The sequence below is a fragment of the Euprymna scolopes genome, chromosome 20, assembly GCF_053919585.1.
Source record: "Euprymna scolopes isolate OS-2025 chromosome 20, ASM5391958v1, whole genome shotgun sequence".
In the NCBI taxonomy this organism is placed as follows: Eukaryota; Metazoa; Mollusca; class Cephalopoda; order Sepiida; family Sepiolidae; genus Euprymna; species Euprymna scolopes.
In genome coordinates, this window is record NC_136501.1 from 15,611,869 (window position 1) to 15,632,100 (window position 20,232).

General features: G+C 37.4%; 1 protein-coding gene across 7 annotated transcripts in view; it reads right to left on the reverse strand.

The window, feature by feature from the left end:
* The window catches only part of LOC145241334 (dystrophin-like), a 1,936,823-nt gene that overhangs the window by 200,677 nt on the left and 1,715,914 nt on the right, over positions 1–20,232 (reverse strand). For all 7 annotated transcript variants that reach the window (XM_080104172.1, XM_080104173.1, XM_080104174.1 and 4 more), the window contains one exon: positions 4,432–4,566. In XM_080104172.1, coding sequence (XP_079960298.1) covers positions 4,432–4,566 — 135 coding nt within the window. The remainder of the gene's footprint in view (positions 1–4,431; positions 4,567–20,232) is intronic.

Genomic DNA, 20,232 nt, shown 5'->3' on the forward strand with positions numbered 1-20,232 from the left:
GAGAGAGAGAGGGAGGGAGGGGCGAGAAAGAGAGAGAGAGGAAGGGAGGGACGAGAAAGAGAGAGGGAGGGAGGGACGAGAAAGAGAGAGGGAGGGACGAGAAAGAGAGAGGGAGGGACGAGAAAGAGAGAGGGAGGGACGAGAAAGAGAGAGGGAGGGAGGGACGAGAAAGAGAGAGGGAGGGAGGGACGAGAAAGAGAGAGAGGGAGGGAGGGACGAGAAAGAGAGAGAGGGAGGGAGGGACGAGAAAGAGGGAGGGAGGGACGAGAAAGAGGGAGGGAGGGACGAGAAAGAGAGAGAGAGGGACGAGAAAGAGAGAGAGAGGGACGAGAAAGAGAGAGGAAGGGAGGGATGAGAAAGAGAGAGAGAGGGAGGGAGGGACGAGAAAGAGAGAGGGAGGGACGAGAAAGAGAGAGGGAGGGAGGGACGAGAAAGAGAGAGAGAGGGAGGGACGAGAAAGAGAGAGAGAGGGAGGGACGAGAAAGAGAGAGAGAGGGAGGGACGAGAAAGAGAGAGAGAGGGAGGGAGGGAGGGACGAGAAAGAGAGAGAGGGAGGGAGGGACGAGAAAGAGAGAGAGGGAGGGAGGGACGAGAAAGAGAGAGAGGGAGGGAGGGACGAGAAAGAGAGAGAGAGGGAGGGAGGGACGAGAAAGAGAGAGAGAGGGAGGGAGGGACGAGAAAGAGAGAGGAAGGGAGGGAGGGACGAGAAAGAGAGAGGAAGGGAGGGAGGGACGAGAAAGAGGGAGGGAGGGAGGGACGAGAAAGAGAGAGGGAGGGAGGGACGAGAAAGAGAGAGGGAGGGAGGGACGAGAAAGAGAGAGAGAGGGAGGGAGGGACGAGAAAGAGAGAGAGAGGAAGGGAGGGACGAGAAAGAGAGAGGGAGGGAGGGACGAGAAAGAGAGAGGGAGGGACGAGAAAGAGAGAGGGAGGGACGAGAAAGAGAGAGGGAGGGACGAGAAAGAGAGAGGGAGGGAGGGACGAGAAAGAGAGAGGGAGGGAGGGACGAGAAAGAGAGAGGGAGGGAGGGACGAGAAAGAGAGAGAGGGAGGGAGGGACGAGAAAGAGAGAGAGGGAGGGAGGGACGAGAAAGAGGGAGGGAGGGACGAGAAAGAGGGAGGGAGGGACGAGAAAGAGAGAGAGAGGGACGAGAAAGAGAGAGAGAGGGACGAGAAAGAGAGAGGAAGGGAGGGATGAGAAAGAGAGAGAGAGGGAGGGAGGGACGAGAAAGAGAGAGGGAGGGACGAGAAAGAGAGAGGGAGGGACGAGAAAGAGAGAGGGAGGGACGAGAAAGAGAGAGGGAGGGACGAGAAAGAGAGAGAGAGGGAGGGAGGGACGAGAAAGAGAGAGAGAGAGAGGGAGGGACGAGAAAGAGAGAGAGAGGGAGGGAGGGACGAGAAAGAGAGAGGAAGGGAGGGAGTGACGAGAAAGAGAGAGAGGAAGGGAGGGACGAGAAAGAGAGAGGAAGGGAGGGACGAGAAAGAGAGAGGAAGGGAGGGAGGGACGAGAAAGAGAGAGGGAGGGACGAGAAAGAGAGAGGGAGTGACGAGAAAGAGAGAGGAAGGGAGGGAGTGACGAGAAAGAGAGAGAGGAAGGGAGGGACGAGAAAGAGAGAGGAAGGGAGGGACGAGAAAGAGAGAGGAAGGGAGGGAGGGACGAGAAAGAGAGAGGAAGGGAGGGAGGGACGAGAAAGAGAGAGGGAGGGACGAGAAAGAGAGAGGGAGGGACGAGAAAGAGAGAGGAAGGGAGGGAGGGACGAGAAAGAGAGAGGAAGGGAGGGAGGGACGAGAAAGAGGGAGGGAGGGAGGGACGAGAAAGAGAGAGGGAGGGAGGGACGAGAAAGAGAGAGGGAGGGAGGGACGAGAAAGAGAGAGAGAGGGAGGGAGGGGCGAGAAAGAGAGAGAGGAAGGGAGGGACGAGAAAGAGAGAGGGAGGGAGGGACGAGAAAGAGAGAGGGAGGGACGAGAAAGAGAGAGGGAGGGACGAGAAAGAGAGAGGGAGGGACGAGAAAGAGAGAGGGAGGGAGGGACGAGAAAGAGAGAGGGAGGGAGGGACGAGAAAGAGAGAGAGGGAGGGAGGGACGAGAAAGAGAGAGAGGGAGGGAGGGACGAGAAAGAGGGAGGGAGGGACGAGAAAGAGGGAGGGAGGGACGAGAAAGAGAGAGAGAGGGACGAGAAAGAGAGAGAGAGGGACGAGAAAGAGAGAGGAAGGGAGGGATGAGAAAGAGAGAGAGAGGGAGGGAGGGACGAGAAAGAGAGAGGGAGGGACGAGAAAGAGAGAGGGAGGGACGAGAAAGAGAGAGGGAGGGACGAGAAAGAGAGAGGGAGGGACGAGAAAGAGAGAGGGAGGGACGAGAAAGAGAGAGGGAGGGAGGGACGAGAAAGAGAGAGGGAGGGAGGGACGAGAAAGAGAGAGAGGGAGGGAGGGACGAGAAAGAGAGAGAGGGAGGGAGGGACGAGAAAGAGGGAGGGAGGGACGAGAAAGAGGGAGGGAGGGACGAGAAAGAGAGAGAGAGGGACGAGAAAGAGAGAGAGAGGGACGAGAAAGAGAGAGGGAGTGACGAGAAAGAGAGAGGAAGGGAGGGAGTGACGAGAAAGAGAGAGGAAGGGAGGGAGTGACGAGAAAGAGAGAGGAAGGGAAGGAGTGACGAGAAAGAGAGAGGAAGGGAGGGAGTGACGAGAAAGAGAGAGAGGAAGGGAGGGACGAGAAAGAGAGAGGAAGGGAGGGACGAGAAAGAGAGAGGAAGGGAGGGAGGGACGAGAAAGAGAGAGGGAGGGACGAGAAAGAGAGAGGGAGGGACGAGAAAGAGAGAGGGAGGGACGAGAAAGAGAGAGGGAGGGAGGGACGAGAAAGAGAGAGAGAGGGAGGGAGGGACGAGAAAGAGAGAGAGAGGGAGGGAGGGGCGAGAAAGAGAGAGAGAGGGAGGGAGGGGCGAGAAAGAGAGAGAGAGGAAGGGAGGGACGAGAAAGAGAGAGGGAGGGAGGGACGAGAAAGAGAGAGGGAGGGAGGGACGAGAAAGAGAGAGGGAGGGACGAGAAAGAGAGAGGGAGGGACGAGAAAGAGAGAGGGAGGGACGAGAAAGAGAGAGGGAGGGAGGGACGAGAAAGAGAGAGGGAGGGAGGGACGAGAAAGAGAGAGAGGGAGGGAGGGACGAGAAAGAGAGAGAGGGAGGGAGGGACGAGAAAGAGGGAGGGAGGGACGAGAAAGAGGGAGGGAGGGACGAGAAAGAGGGAGGGAGGGACGAGAAAGAGAGAGAGAGGGACGAGAAAGAGAGAGAGAGGGACGAGAAAGAGAGAGGAAGGGAGGGATGAGAAAGAGAGAGAGAGGGAGGGAGGGACGAGAAAGAGAGAGGGAGGGACGAGAAAGAGAGAGGGAGGGAGGGACGAGAAAGAGAGAGAGAGGGAGGGACGAGAAAGAGAGAGAGAGGGAGGGACGAGAAAGAGAGAGAGAGGGAGGGACGAGAAAGAGAGAGAGAGGGAGGGACGAGAAAGAGAGAGAGAGGGAGGGAGGGAGGGACGAGAAAGAGAGAGAGAGGGAGGGAGGGACGAGAAAGAGAGAGAGGGAGGGAGGGACGAGAAAGAGAGAGAGGGAGGGAGGGACGAGAAAGAGAGAGAGAGGGAGGGAGGGACGAGAAAGAGAGAGGAAGGGAGGGAGGGACGAGAAAGAGAGAGGAAGGGAGGGAGGGACGAGAAAGAGGGAGGGAGGGAGGGACGAGAAAGAGAGAGGGAGGGAGGGACGAGAAAGAGAGAGGGAGGGAGGGACGAGAAAGAGAGAGGGAGGGAGGGACGAGAAAGAGAGAGAGAGGGAGGGAGGGACGAGAAAGAGAGAGAGAGGGACGAGAAAGAGAGAGGAAGGGAGGGATGAGAAAGAGAGAGACGAGAAAGAGAGAGGGAGGGACGAGAAAGAGAGAGGGAGGGACGAGAAAGAGAAAGGGAGGGACGAGAAAGAGAAAGGGAGGGACGAGAAAGAGAGAGGGAGGGACGAGAAAGAGGGAGGGAGGGACGAGAAAGAGAGAGGGAGGGACGAGAAAGAGAGAGGGAGGGACGAGAAAGAGAGAGGGAGGGACGAGAAAGAGAGAGGGAGGGAGGGACGAGAAAGAGAGAGGGAGGGAGGGACGAGAAAGAGAGAGAGAGGGAGGGAGGGAGGGACGAGAAAGAGAGAGAGGGAGGGAGGGACGAGAAAGAGAGAGAGAGGGAGGGAGGGACGAGAAAGAGAGAGGAAGGGAGGGAGTGACGAGAAAGAGAGAGAGGAAGGGAGGGACGAGAAAGAGAGAGAGGAAGGGAGGGACGAGAAAGAGAGAGAGAGAGAGGGAGGGAGGGGGGGACGAGAAAGAGAGAGAGAGAGAGAGAGAGGGAGGGGAGGGGGGGGACGAGAAAGAGAGCCGGCAAACTAGTAGAAGAACCATAAAATGAAAAGCTAGCAAGATGCACTTACTTTTGTGAGGTCAATTTCATCCTGTAAATTTTCAATGATCACATCGCCAACCGGCTTCCACTTTGATTTCTCATCTTCGGATTCTTGAAGCTGTTCATCCAGGTAATCCATTGCTTCATGGAACACTGTCATCTTCTGCAGAACAAAAATAATCGATAGACTATAAATACAAAACCTGAACATAATTACACTTATTCAAACTAGACATAAAAAAGCTGAGCATGTGGGGTCCCCCTCCAGAAGTGAACGATTTGGGGGCAATTTTACCCCTGTAATGCATCCTGGAGGGGGGGGGGAGAAAGGAAGCCAAAGTTATTCTGAAAAATCCGTTCTGGTAAAAAATTATTTTCACCATGACTAATGTTTGTGCAAAATTTTATAAAAATCCAAAGCATGGTTACTGAAAAACTGTGCGAACAGATGAACAGTAATGAATTACTAGGTCCAATTTCTCCTTTGTCGGAGGACTAAAAACAAAGTTAAATCATAATTTGACATTTTTATCTATTTGGCATAACACGGATCAAAATTGGAACAAGGATTCCCATTCATATTTTTTTTTTGTGGACTGTTATTTTCACCTTCATAGTAGTTTCGGCCAACTCATCCTTTGGCTTTCTTCAGGTGATTAACCACAACTAGATAGGAATGCTGAGTCTTGTAACTTACCCCCCAGTAATTACTGCCTTCCATAGTTGTCGTCTCACCACGTTTTGGCTTTTTGGTAGGATTGAAACCGCTATCTTCAGGCAATGCTCACCTGGAACCATAGAGATTTAACACAACTATCCACTGTGCCACGGGCCCCAAAAATCACCTGAAGAAGGCCAGAGGATGATTTGGCCGAAAAGTGGTGAAACAACAACTATGAAGATGAGGATAACAGTCTTCAAAAAAAAAAAAAAAAAAAAAAAAAAAAACCGAATACACAAATTATGAAGCCTCATCTGAAAGCATTCCAATAAAAAAGGATTTTCATTTTGCACAAAGGCTGGAAGACTCAGGTTCAATCCTAGGTCAAGTCATACCAATGATTCAAGAAAAAATAAATAGTACTTGATGTCCACTTGCTAAACACTCGACATCATAAACTGAAGATCAAGGGAAGGTGAGCAATCCTGGTAAAAAGAGTAGCAATGCAGTAATTAATGAAAAGAAAGCTTTTAGATCGTCTAACTATGGTCAGCTTCTTTAAAAAAATTTTTTCACTTATATTTTTGTTAATGTTGAATTATTACGTCATGAATAAGTAATTAAAATAAAAAGACTGTCATCTGAAGTGATTGCAAGCATTAGAGTTTACCATCTCTTGGACTAGTTTCTCTACCAATGACTGGGGGGGTAAATTTTTAATGATAAATTTGAATCATCATCATAACTTGTCTCATATCTCAAAGGCAAATAAAATGATTGGTTGAATGATTGGAAATTTTACTTCAAGGAAAGCAGATGTTATTGTTAGAAGATTTAAGACTTAATAAAACCTCATGCATAATAATATTGAATTACTGGGAACCAATCAAAATTTAATATATATTTGCTGCTGCTGTTAGAAGAGAGTTCCAGACTTTATATGAAAATAGAAATCGGTTTTACACTTTGAGTTTTGCTAAGTTTTTAATCTTTGAACTATATTGCTTTGTTAAATTATTTATTCGTGATAATAAACATTCCATTTCTGAATTTTGGAAATTAGGATTCGTTATTCATATTATTTGGATTCTTTGGACTACTGTTCTTGAGTGTCATTTTCACAACATTTCAGTCGACCTTCTCCAAACGTATCTTGTCGGACTCGGGAATTTGGACATAATTTCGAACAGAACCTTTTATTTACTTCGTGGGGTAGCATGCTCTTGTTCTGTCAGCCATGACTCATAGCGTAGTGGTTAGAGTACTTGGAAAAATCAATTGTAAAAGTGATACTATCCTGAAGGTTGGTGGTTCAATTCTAAGTGTTGGTGACTGAAAAATACAGCTGCAAATTACTTAGGACCTCTATCCAGTCATGGCTGACAGAACGAGAGCATGCTACCCCCCTGAAGTAAATAAAGGGTTCCATTCGAAATTCTATCCAAATTCACGAGTTCAACAGAAAGATTCCCAAGTTTGACAAGACACACCTGAAGAAGATTAGAGGTTACATCGACTGAAACAATGTGAAAATGACACTCAAGATGAGAATAATAATCTGAAGAATCCAAATAGTACGAACAATAAACAATGAAAAGTAGTGACACTAGATTGCGAACAAATTGATACTCCTCAGTGATTTACGAATCTAAATTTTAATGATGAATTTAATCTTCATAATTATTTTCTTTTTCAATTGTATCCAAACCAAATAAAATAGTTGGTTGAATGATTAAGTTTATTTCAAGGGAAACAAATAATATTGTTAGAATATTTGGTGCTTCTGCAGAATTGGAACAAGATTTTGTAGTCGATAAATGGAATTTTCAGATAAAAAAAAATAATGGCTTCAACTGATTTTTTTTTGTCAATTCTAATAAGTTACAATGGTAGCTTCAAAATTATGCCGTCGAAATTACTTGAATATTACTGAATTATTAAAAAAACAAAACAATTTAATCGTGTTAGCACGTGAAAATTTTCCGCCATCTTGTTTTAAACCAAAACGGAAAATTACCTCCCTTTTGAATTCTGTGTTTTACGATCGTTTTTATCAAATTTTATATTTTCTTTAATAAATAATTTTCTATGTTATCGATTTTCGTAATTTTTGGATATAATCATCTTAAAAATATGAGGAATACATAGATACCATTGTTTTTATGTGAAATTCAGTATTATGACTTCCGAAATTTCGTCCCAATAGTGTAGAAGCGCCGAATATTTATTACTTGATAATAAAACCTTGTACAGAATTACTGGTAGCTAGATATGGAATTAGAAAATAATATTAAAATTGGAAAGTGTACATGTAACCTAAATAACATAAAACCCCAACCCAAATAACTAATTGGCATTAAATAAAAACTGAAAAGGGTTGGTATGCCATAAAACACAACTCCTGTTGTTGGGAAATCTACTAACAGGCAATTTTATGTTATAAAATGTGCGATTGAATTTAAAAAAAAAAATTTAAAAAAAAAAAAAAAAGCTAATTTAAAATTGATTTCTAAAAATATGCACTGAAAATTTCTGAACACAAGTTATCCAAATTAGAAACGGCATAAAAGATTTTCTCTTGGACTAATTCATTTTCTAAAAGTGATTTTCTTCCCTTAATTTTGTTATAATTAATAATGGTTTATAATCAATAAATTATTTTAAGGAAAACAAAATTGAAAAATAGATAAAATAAAATAAAAATTCCCTGTCAATTCAAGCCCTTTTAAATACATCACAGGAGATTATTTTAATCCATTGGTCATCGGACTTAAAGATGTCTGTCAGGATTAAATCTTCTCAAACTGATATGCAAAGAAGAAAAATATTTTTATCCTTACAGACCAAACCTTGGCACTGTCCAACCCACGGCCGCATCTGGCTCGATATTTATTTCTGATTGGTCAAATGTGAAAAGGTGCAGCTAATACAACTGCACTGTATATGCAGGACTGAATTTTATACATTTTTATATAAACAGCATCCTTTTTATGGAAATCGACCCAGACAAGGCATGAAGCCACTTGATGTAAGGAGTCAACAAAAATAATTGGGGAGACAGGCAATGGTTATTAGCCTTAATCTTGAAAAAAAAAAAAAAACAAGGCTAGGAGGAAAACAGTCAGCCGGAAGAGAGTGTCACGAGGTTGCTGTTCTTGAAAAAAAAACAAAAAAAAAACAAAAACAAAAAGCTACTGGGAAAGGAAGCTGTACTACAATGAGGTATCAATATAGCAAATTGACGAAGACCACTAGACGAAGGAGTCAAACGAGCTGGAACAAAGGAAGCAGGAATAGATTAAACAATTCTGAAGAACATATGACATTATAGTATTTATTAAATACATCTTTTTTGTCCTCGGTCAGTGAAGAGAAATCCTTCTAGACAGAGACAACTTTTATTTTTGTTCCAACAGTGCCGCTTTTCTTCATCCCCACCCCTTCCCTCAGGAGGAGACAACTAAATAGAAATAGTATAATGCGGCTGCTAATATATATATATATATATATATATATATATATATATATATATATTATTCCAATGTGCATAAAAATGCAAAAGCAACCAGTTTTTACACTACTTTCTCTTCCCTGCAGCCTCTTTCCCACAGAAGAGACGTTGCAAGCCTGTCTCTTCTCTATCAATATTTTTCATGGCATTTGTTTGTCTGAATTCCAATCTATGATCCCCGTTTGCCAAACTTTCACAGAAAGCACTCATCTAGCTAAAACCACTATTAATTTCCCTCACTCTCTATCTGTACCTAAGTCTCAAGATGGATTCCATAAACAAAGATTCTTTCCTAGAACACTCCGCCTGTGGAACTTTGTTCTGCTGGCCTGCTGACTACATTATGGCTGTCTTTTAGTCCAATGTAAACAAATTCTTGTTGAACCGTTCCCTTAAATAATCAAATTATACCAAACTAGCAGGATCTGTGGAAATTCTGCAGTGGACTCTTTCATATGTAATATGTTGATGCTAGCATTCTGTGGATGTTCAGTGTAAATGGAGACGTCCTGATATTATTGTAGCTCTTTTGTTAAAACTGCAAAAGGGACACCCGGCATAGCCCAATCATAAAATATGCTTAAATATGATATTTTAGTTTATGCAGATTTTGTATATATTATTATAGAGTCAATTTTCTATTGATTCTTATATATTAGAAAGTTGCGATTTCAAAAATAAAAAAAAAATATGTTCACATGATTTGGGTGCATCAGCTTGAATCGAAACCAAAACTTATGAAGAATTCTTGGTAAAATTATTTCTTATAATAAATGGAAGGTCATAACAATTAAACGACAGTCACTCGGAAGGAAAAAGATGTAAGCGTGACACACAAAATGACACGCTATCGTATTAATATGTAGATTATTACCGTACACTCATTATCATTAACCCTTATCCTCGAGTAGCTTTGGGTCTTGGTAAGTTGTGACTGCCTTGTAAAACAAAATTGTTAATTTTTGAGTTTATTAAATGTAAAATCTGGTTAAACATGTTTCTGCATATGAAATAGATACGAGCGTTTATTAATGAAAGCTAGACTACTTCATTTTTAGCTATGGAAGACCCTAATAACGTAATCTTGTATATTTCTCCACCTCGCCTTAAAATTATCCCAGTCGAATTAGACTAAACAAGCAGTGACAATGGCGTATACATGCACTCTCAACATATCCTAGGCCTTTTCTCTTGTTCACATTTTTTTTTCTCTTTGTTCCTTCTTCTGCTGGTTTATCTTGACACTGCTTTTTTTTCTTTATGTATTTTTTTTATCTCTCATATTTATCAGCGTATAAGTTGACTTTCCATTTTTTATTCCACATATGTTCGTATTGACACTGCTGGCTTAATATTTTTAGACTGGGCCAATGTTTAAGAGAGGTGAAAGAAATTGAGGTTATCCTATAAAAATTTGACTTTAATAAGCAGGTGCTTGTAAATGGGTCACTACTGGAGTAAGTATAACCTTGTGTAGCCTCCCCCACTCCCGTTTCCTACCTAAACTTGATGACAGCTGGATTTCTCCATCTTTCTGGAGATAAACGAAAGTAGGTCTAACGTAAGTAGGTCTATTTAATTACAGATCATCAAGTGGAGCTGTGATTGCAAGTGATATATTAAAATTTACCATCTCTTCGACTAATTTCTCTACCAATACAGCAGAGAGGGGTGGGAGTGAATTATAATGCTCAATTTGAACTTCATCATATTCGTATTATTTAGATTCTTCGGACTACTGTTCTCATTTTTCACAACGTTTCGGTCAATGTAACCTTCGACCGTCTTCAGGTGTATCGTGTCAGATTTGGGAATTAGGATGGAATTTCAAACCCTTTATTTACTTCACGGGGGTAGCATGCTCTCATTCTGTCAGCCATAACTGGGTAGAGGCCCTAAGTAATTCACAGTTGTATTTTTTGGTTGCCCACACTGAGGATTGAACCTTGAAGAGAAGGTCAATTTTACAATGGATTTTTCCAAGTACTCTAACCATTATGTCATGGGATCTTACAGGTTCCATTCGAAATTCCATCCAAATTTACGAGTTTGACAAGATACACAAGAAGGTCGAAGGCTACATCGACTCAAACGTTGTAAAAATAATGCCCAAGATAAGAACAGTAGTCCAAAGAATCCAAATAATATGAAAACGGGTTAATTTGAAAACGAAATGAAGTAGCAACAATATTTTTATCTCAATTTTCATCGGAACAATTCAAGGCTCCATACTACAAGAAGAACAGTAAACACCGTGACATTTGCAACAGTTGATATGTACTCATTACAGTCACGAGATAGTAATCTCTTATTATTGTTTGGACAATTCTGAATTCTGAAAGAATGTCTGTATTGAACAAATGTTTTTTCAATTGATTACGAAACGAAGAATACCATGGAAAAAATGGTTAAAACCTCAAATTAATATCAATTTTAAGGGAACACTATTTGAACATAATTTATTGCAAAAAATTATTGTATTAAATTTATTAAAAAAAAAACAAACAAAAAAAAAAACAATAAATTATCACAATTTAAATTGAAGATACAAACCAGTAAAACACCTCATAATCAATTCTTTAAATATGGCCGATGTCAAAAGGGAAATAAATCTGTCCGTAATATGTCACCATGGAAATAATGATTTTTTTTTCTCTTTTTGTAAATAAAAAAAAAAAAATTTAAAAAGTCATTATGAACAGATTTATTTCCCTTTCTTTTTGCACCATTTATTTACATTGGCCATATTTATTTTTTTAAATCCAACATGAGATTTTTCTCATTATTTTGTCTCATTCATACTGCAACAAGTTACTGTTTTTCTTTTGTTTTTTTTTTTCAAACATTAAAAATAATGATTTTATACAATAAGTTGTTTTTTTAAATAATACAGAGCAGAATTTTTACAGGATTTCCTTAAAGTTAATGTTAACTAAATTTTTAACTATTTTTCAAGATGATGTTCATATGAAAATAAGATAATTCCAATCAGGTCAAAGTATTTTCTAGAAGGAATTAAATCGAATTACATTTTATTGTTTGTAACAACATGCCATAATGATCCATTAACCCCCCCCCAAAAAAAACTGATAGATCAGAATCAAATATTTTTGTAGGAACAAAGCTATTAACGACAAAGAAATGATATAGTGACTGGCTTTATTTTATATATTAAATATTACACAATATTTTGTAAAAAAAAAAAAAAAAAAAAAAAAAAAATTACATATAATGCTTTCACGCAATAAATTTTTTTTTTTACAAAAGTTTTAGTGGGAATTTTGTAACTTGGATTACTCAAGGGGACGACTTATCAAGAATTTGTTCATGTTGGACTTTACAACTATTATTGTAGTCAACTGGAAAGCAGGCAAACGAAACAGAGTTCCATAGGTGTGCAGTTCTAAGAAACAAGCTTTATTCATAGAATCCACATTTAGGTTTAAGTACAGATAAAGAGAGGGGGGATTAGGGATAGTGGTTTCAATTAGACAAGTGTTTTTTGTGAAAGTTAGGCAAGGGGGAGCCATAGATTGGAATTGAAACAGTGTCGAAATAGAACCATTTTTGTTGCAAATTCACTTTATCTATTGAATGACCCATGCACATAAGGTACTATTTAAAATATTGAGCTGAGTAAATCGTCAACTTGTTCCATGAAACTAATTACTCAATTAGTAAAGGAATCACAGTGTTTATTATAAGGAGCAATCAAAATTATATTTCACTTTAAAATTAACAGATAATGAAGCAGTAAATATGTCTTTATATTTTTAATTTTAAAAAATTTTACATTTTTTTTTTTTTTTTTTTTTTACATCCTTGCCAGGAGGTTAGACACAAGGTCAGATATGATTTTAAGAAGCCAGCACACTTGGATAAACACACTGACCCACAAAAAAAAAAAAAAAATGCCTGAGCAGTTCTATCAGTATACCCTGGTAGGCGATTAGCAATAAACGAACCCCTTCTCAGAGATAATACAAACTATGAGAGAATGGACCTCCTAGGATCAAACAAAACCATACCGCAGTCTGACAGCAATAAAACCACTGCTGGGTTGACAAACATTGTATCATAATTCTATAGTAACAAAAAAAAAATAAACGACAATTTTTTTTTTTTACATAGGCATCACCACTTATCAAGGCCAAGAGGCCACTCGAGGATAAGGGTTAAAGAGTGTACAATAGAAATTGGACAATATAGTAATTGTTAGTAATGGAAATTCGGTAAATTTATATAAATCTACAAAACTTGCAAAATAAATAAATATATTATGTAAAAATAAAAAAATACATTCTCATCGAACATATGCAAATATACTTCTGATTTTCCTTTTAAAACTATGAAAAAAAAAAAATATTTTGCCAAATAATGAAAATCAATAAAAGTCGACCCATTTTTATTTTATTTTTTTTTTTCAAACGCAAACTTTACATTCTATTTTATTGTTAAAATATTTGTAAAATTTGTACAAAATGCAGTTGTTAATGGCAACAAAATAAATCTTAGAGATCATCATTAACTGGCTTTAACACTCATCATAAATTTGTTGGAATTGTTTTTATTGATTTTTTTTTTTTTAAGTATTCACACACATGAATCTAGGACAGACGTGGCCAACTGACGTTTTGGCCAACCGTTACATTTTTTTTTTTAACTTGAGAGTCACCAGTTATTAAGGCCTAAAGACCACTCAAGGATAAGGGTTAATGGATCTAAGGTGGTAGTTTAGTAATCGATAATGGTGTAGATTGGGTAGAATTTGATTATTTATGGGGACGACTCAACAAGAACTTGTTTACATCAGATTTGACGCCGACTATGCTGTATTCAATCAGGAAGCAAACCAGTAGAACAGTGTTCCAAATGTGGGCACTTCTGAGAAAGAAGCTTTGTTCATGGAATCTATGTTTAGCACAGATAGAGAGTGGGAGAAATTATATAATGGTTGTAGCTAGTTGAGCACTTTTTGTGAAAGTTTGTCAAGGGGGAACCATAGATTGGAGTTCAGTCAAGCACTTGCCATGAAAATAGTGATAGAGCAGAGACAGGCTCATTACGTCTCTTCTGTGGGAAAAAGCTTACAGAAAAAAGAAAAGGGCATCACCAATTAGGTTTTGAAGGCAGCTTTGAACTCTATTAAAGCAGAATAGTGGGCATTGAGCAGTTCCTGCCCAGATGCAGCAACAGTACTTCATTTTAGGGCGATTTTCACTCACTGATGCATTCACAAACCATTATATACCCGTCGGGAATCCAGGTTCTGCATCGTTTACTGACAAAACCACTCGGATGCCAATGTGAATTTATAAAAGTGTTTATTACAAAATTAAAAAAAAAAAAAAAAAAAGATCACAGAAAAAATATCAGAGAAACGATTACTTGGATGCACATGAGAAGGAGAAAGAAAGAAAGATATAGATAGATAGATAGATAGATAGATAGATAGATAGATAGATGAACAGATAACTTGTCTCACTAGACTAGCCTTAGTTACATCGCATGCGATAGTATATAAATGAAATAAATTCAGCATGGAGGCATATCTTGTCAACAGAATTATGCAAGGGCAGATAATTCTAGTTATTTGCAATTTAGAAATCTCTAGCTAGAAATAATTAGAATTATCTGCCCCTATATAATTTTGTTGACATGAATGCTACCATCTTGAATGTCAGTGTTAATATAAATATTACAGTTGCATAATCAGTATGGATTGATATTTGTTAAGTACCGTTTTTACTTTTCTTTTTTTTTGGGGGGGGGGATAAAGGATTTGTAGAGGGATAGTACTTTTCTGAGTTGACTTCCAGACGTGATCTCGACTGGTCTCCATGCATTTTGTGACGTGCAAAATATAGCCTTGCCATAGTGTACAGCTGTGTGTGTTTGGAGAGTTACCCTCTTGATGTGTATGGGCAAAGTTTAAATATGGAAAATCTAAAGGAGTAAACCATGACCCAAAATTCTGCTTTTCTGTGGGTAGCAGTAGTTCCAGTTGTAGACATCAACAAGCTGATGCTTCTGAAAACAGCATCGCCTCGAAGATGATTATATATATTTGACAATGAGAAGGCATAACTGCTTCAGTTAGTGGACTATGTATGTACAATAAGCCTAAACATAACTGTTTTATCGTCAATTCATGGCCGACTCAAGAACAAGAACCTTTTACTTAAGAATATTATATGTATTAGGATACCAGACTCTAGAAGAGACATGAGGAAAAAACGAATGTACACATATCAACCACAATGGTATGAACTCTAGAAAACGACCTTCAATTTGTAGTGGAATCGAGCTGTAAATGGATGGTAACATTTAATGCTACTAAGACAAAGCTTCTTTCCTTTAGCAATTACAAAAATAATCTCAACCAACAAATAAAACCTTAATTGAGAGCCCATCTTTGAAACTCCTCAGCCTAACATTCAGATGCAGCATGAATTGGCATAAATACATTGAGGACATTGCCAAGGCTGCTTTAAATAAAGTGGGCTCCCTCTATCATTCTAGAAAATTATTCACATCAGAGAGAATCCTATATTTTTACAAAGCCACAATTCGCCCATGCATCGAGAACTGCTGCCACATTTGGGCTGGTGCATGTACCGCTAGTCTCTCATACCAAGACAAGGTCCAAAAAGCAATCTTAAATTTAATTGGTCCTGTCCCATCGCCACAATGTTGCCTTCCGGTGACTGTTATACAAGTACTTTAAAAGAATGCACTTTGATTAACTCATAGCACTTGTGCTTACTTGACATACATCTTCCTAACCCGACAAGTAGCAAAATCGCACCCTTTAATGTTGAGGTGTTTAGATGCTGGAAAGCCTTCGACACTAATAGCTTCTTCCCTTGAACTACTAGACTTTGGAATTCCTGTTTTCTGCTTCCCTGACTGTACTGACACACAGAAGTTTAAATGTAATGTAAACAGACATATTGCTGTTCAATTTCTCATATAGTCCCTTATAGACATGATCCCAAATAGTATCCCCTTATGTTCAAGTGGCAGTATGCCTTATTTGGGCTGAAATTAAGGGTTAATAAACAACAAAAAAACTTAATTTTGTTAAGGTAGTGTTCTTTAAATCTATTATAATAAAGCCATATTTCTGTCTATTCGTCTGTTCACAATTCGGTTAATATATATATATATATATATATATATATATATATATATACACAACAGGCATACTTTCACAAATATTTTAATACTGAAAACAGACTCTCATATTCTTTTATGACTGCATGATTATATATTAGTATTTATTCAACAGGAATCAACATTCAAGAGGTTATCTCATTTGCATATTACATTAACGAAAATCTGTTTTAATAATTAGCTCTAAATTTTTAATGGAAATTAATAATAGAATTGTGTTAAGTATTCTACTTAGAAATGATATAAAGTTGATTTATTTTTAATTTAATTTACATTTAACATATTTTTATTAGGTTTTGACACACACACACACACACATATATATATATATATATATATATATGGGGGAGGAGCTCCTCCAGTCTTTGACAGACTATGGATACCCACGAAGCGTGTGAAATGTTTGTGTCAGGAGGTGCGAAATCTCCAACCACATCTCTCATGAGTCGACATTGTTAAATATCAGTGGCAATTGAAGTGTATGTACAGGACGACTGGAAACAGATGCCGAGATAAGCGGAGAGCACATACAGCACCTAGAATTCCCGAATAGTCATCCATCTGGTACTAACCAGGCTCAATGTTGCTTAACTTTGGTAATCTGATGAGAACCGGTGCGTCAATGTGATTATGACGTATATCTATACCTGATACAAAAAAATTTTTTGGCACCAACCTAATAATTATTAGTATAACTAACATTAGCTGCGTTTAAAAAAGGAAGTTTTCATTTAACCTATGAGTTATTTCCCTTTAAAAGATGAAGATGACTGTTTTATGCTTCCAAAAATCCAAAATATAATCAACTTTCAGGAAAATCATAACTTAGGATATTTGGCGAATCTTATATAGTATGTGACTACACCCTTCGCCCAATAATGCCCTTTACCTGGCAATGCTGGATATGTACAGCTAGTCTGTTTATAAAATTATTAGGTGTACATAACTTCCAAGACATGAGAATTTGTTAAGAATTTGTCAAACCAGAAATAACTTTCTATTCGAAAGAATAAATGCTTCCAAATTCCTTGCAAATTTCTAAGGGCCACCAAGTAATTTTTTTTTTTTTTTTTTATGAAATACATTCCGGTGGATTTAATTTTGTAATCAAAAAATATATTTTTTAATTCATTTTACACTATTGCATTGAAAAGAAAATCAAACTAAATATTCGAGTCATAGTAAATAAATAAAAATTATCATTAAAAAGTTATGTCGACATAAAAAAAATACACAGGAATAATTTTATTAATATAGAGATTAAAAAATGATTTTCACTCAATTCCTTCAACGACATGGAAAAATCAGAAATTATTTTAAAGACTAACATCTTAATTTAAAATCATATTTTCGACGGAATTAAAGTTTATATGTTCAAATCGAATATTAAAGTTAATTTTGACTCCTAAACCAAATAAAATATTTCTAGCAGGAGCCACTATTTTAGAAAATGACCAATTATTATATACTTTTAAAGCAGTTTTCAAAATGCTGTAATTCACGATGAAATACTATGCTTAAATCATTCTTAAAACCGATTTAAAAAAAAAATATATCTCCGACTAAATGAATTAAAGATTACTAATTATAATAACGCTGTGCAAAATTAACTAAAGTTTATTTATTTTTAGCATTTTTTATTTTCATTTTAACATGTGTGTATGTATTTTAACATATGCGTATGTACTTGAACAGTGCTCAATACATGAGCAGAGCTAAGTCGTTATTGCATAAAAATATGATTATGGCAAAGAAATTTGCATGTTTTATTCAAAACTCTTAAAAATTAAACTTTTTTTTCTTCAGAATTTCGAAATTATACATATACTAACAGGCCACTCGGCATTGCCCGGTCATAAAATACGCTTAAATATGATAATTTGATTAATGCAGATTTCGTATTTATTACTATATTATGTTGGACCCAATATATAGTAATGATTTAAAAAAAAAAAAAATGACTTGTGCAATACCACCAAGAATCGAAACCAAATTGTTTAGCTTACAATTTAATTTTTCCTTTGATGTTAATGCCTGAGCAATGAAGACATGTTTGCTGCAAGGCTAAACATTAAAACATGAACCAATAGCTATTACTATTACTGTTATTACTATTATTATTACTACGCATATTCATAATGTTGACCTTCACCTGGCAGATTCTATTTCTTTAATTTTCACGTTTTTGCGCCAGTTTTCCCTGGCTAAGACCAAAATATAAAGTTTTGCATGGGTTCGAATACCCTATATATTAAATTTCATGTCTGTAGACCAAAAACTGACGGAGGAGTTTGGTAGCCAAAATTCTTTAAACAAATATATATATATATATATATATATATATATAAAAAGAAGTTTGTGTTTACTATAAACTTTTTACGCAAATATTACACAAGTATAAATCGTGTTAAATATCTGCATGAATATAATTACATGTAATAGTTAACTAAAGATGATCATCCCATAAGAAAACTGAAAAAATAATAAGGAATTAATTAAAATGAATATTTAAAAAGAACATGCAAATTAGCTAGATCTTTTGCAGATGAATGCAATTCCACGACTCATATATAACAAAGTTGCATTTTCTTTGTAAATAAAAAAAGGGTTTTAATATGAATATCAATACACAAAATAATCTAAATTTTATATATATATATATATATATATATATATATATATATATATATATATATATATATATATAGTGGAGATGGTAATTAATAAAAACTGAAGAAAGTGCTCAATACTGTTGTAGAGCAAATATGCGTTTTATTTTTTGTTACCGTATCTTTCTGTTAAGTTACATTATTGTTTCGGCTACACAGTCGAAAAAAACGGCCGTGTAACCGAAACAATAATGTAACTTAACAGAAAAATACAGTAATAAAAAATAAAACGCGCATATATATATATATTTGATTTGTTTACAAATTATAAGTATATTTAAATAATGTTCATATTGTATTGGTTGTATGGGATGTCTTACACGTGTTTCATTGAATGGTGTAGATTAACCAAACACATCATCAGAGACTCATATAAATGCATAAGAAAAATACCTTTTTTTTTTTTTCGAAAAAGATCAAAGGTGGAAAAGGAAATAGTTCTTTTAAAGTCATAAGAGTAAAAATAAAAACCTTATTTATTATAGATTATTTATAGATCGTCCCATATATATATATATATATATATATATATATATATATATATATATATATATATAAGTGAGAATTTTTACGTAAGGACACTTCCCAACCTACATATCCAACAAATTTTTAATTGACAGACTTGAAATATTGTATATAGGGTATTCAGACATGTGAAAAACTTTTTAATGTTTTCATATGGAAAATAGGGCTGTTAAGGGCTCAAAATTAAAAAAAAAAAGCTGTATGTGAAGTTTATCGAATTTTTATCTATCTTTGTCAGCTGTTTCACAAATGTGCAAGCATGAATGGTTCACATGACATATTTCTTATGCTAAGAATAAGTAGGTTTGAAAATACTTTTTAAAGATCGTGTCAATCTGGCCAAATGGTTATTGTACTTGACTCGGTGTCTTTAGCTTTTAGTTTCGATCTCAGCTTGAGTATTTTTTTTTTTTTTTACTTACAACAAATGAACTGCTTAGAAAAAAACAACAACACTCGCATGGACATGTCTCAGTTTCTGTATGAATTAAAATATAATACTTATGCATATTTTACCACCTGGCAACGTGTGTGTGTGTGTGTGTGTGTGTGTGTGTATACATACACACACACACTAGCATTTCAGCCCGGCGTTGCCCGGGTGTTTGGAGGTATATATTGAGCAAAAAAAAAAAAAAAAGCAGTCAATTTTTTTAACTTTGACCCCTATTATGACCCCTTAACATTTGTTTTGGGCTCAAATCAAGTTATTAAGTTAGATCCATGTCCAAGGAACCAATATCTAAAATTTCAAGTGTTTAGCCCCAAAATTGGCGGAGGAGTTTGGTAGAGTTTTCAAAGGTCAAATCGTTGAACTTTGACCCCTTAGCAGCCAAATTTCTGACCGAAAACCCATTATAAAGATTTTTCCAAATCTCAGTACCCTGTATATCAAATTTCGAGTCTGTAGACTGAAAATTGACAGAGTTATTGCGTAGGGAAATGTAAACACACACATACACACACACACATACACACACACACTACGAAAAGAATAATTGTCCCAGGACGAGTATAATTAATTCTTGAAACAGAAGTTTTGCACCACTTTTATGTCAACTTATGAACATTAAGATCAAGATTTAAATCTTATGCCAAGAATCCTTATTTCAATTATGATCCAAATCAAATGATTCCGATGCAGGCTTAAGGGATGTTAAGAAATTAAAATTTAGTTTTGTTTAATTAGTGTCTACTGACTAATTATAATGGACAAAATTTAATGCAAATCTGAAATATTTGAATTTTTAAATTAGGTTGTGCCCATATTATGTTCCCCCCAGGAAA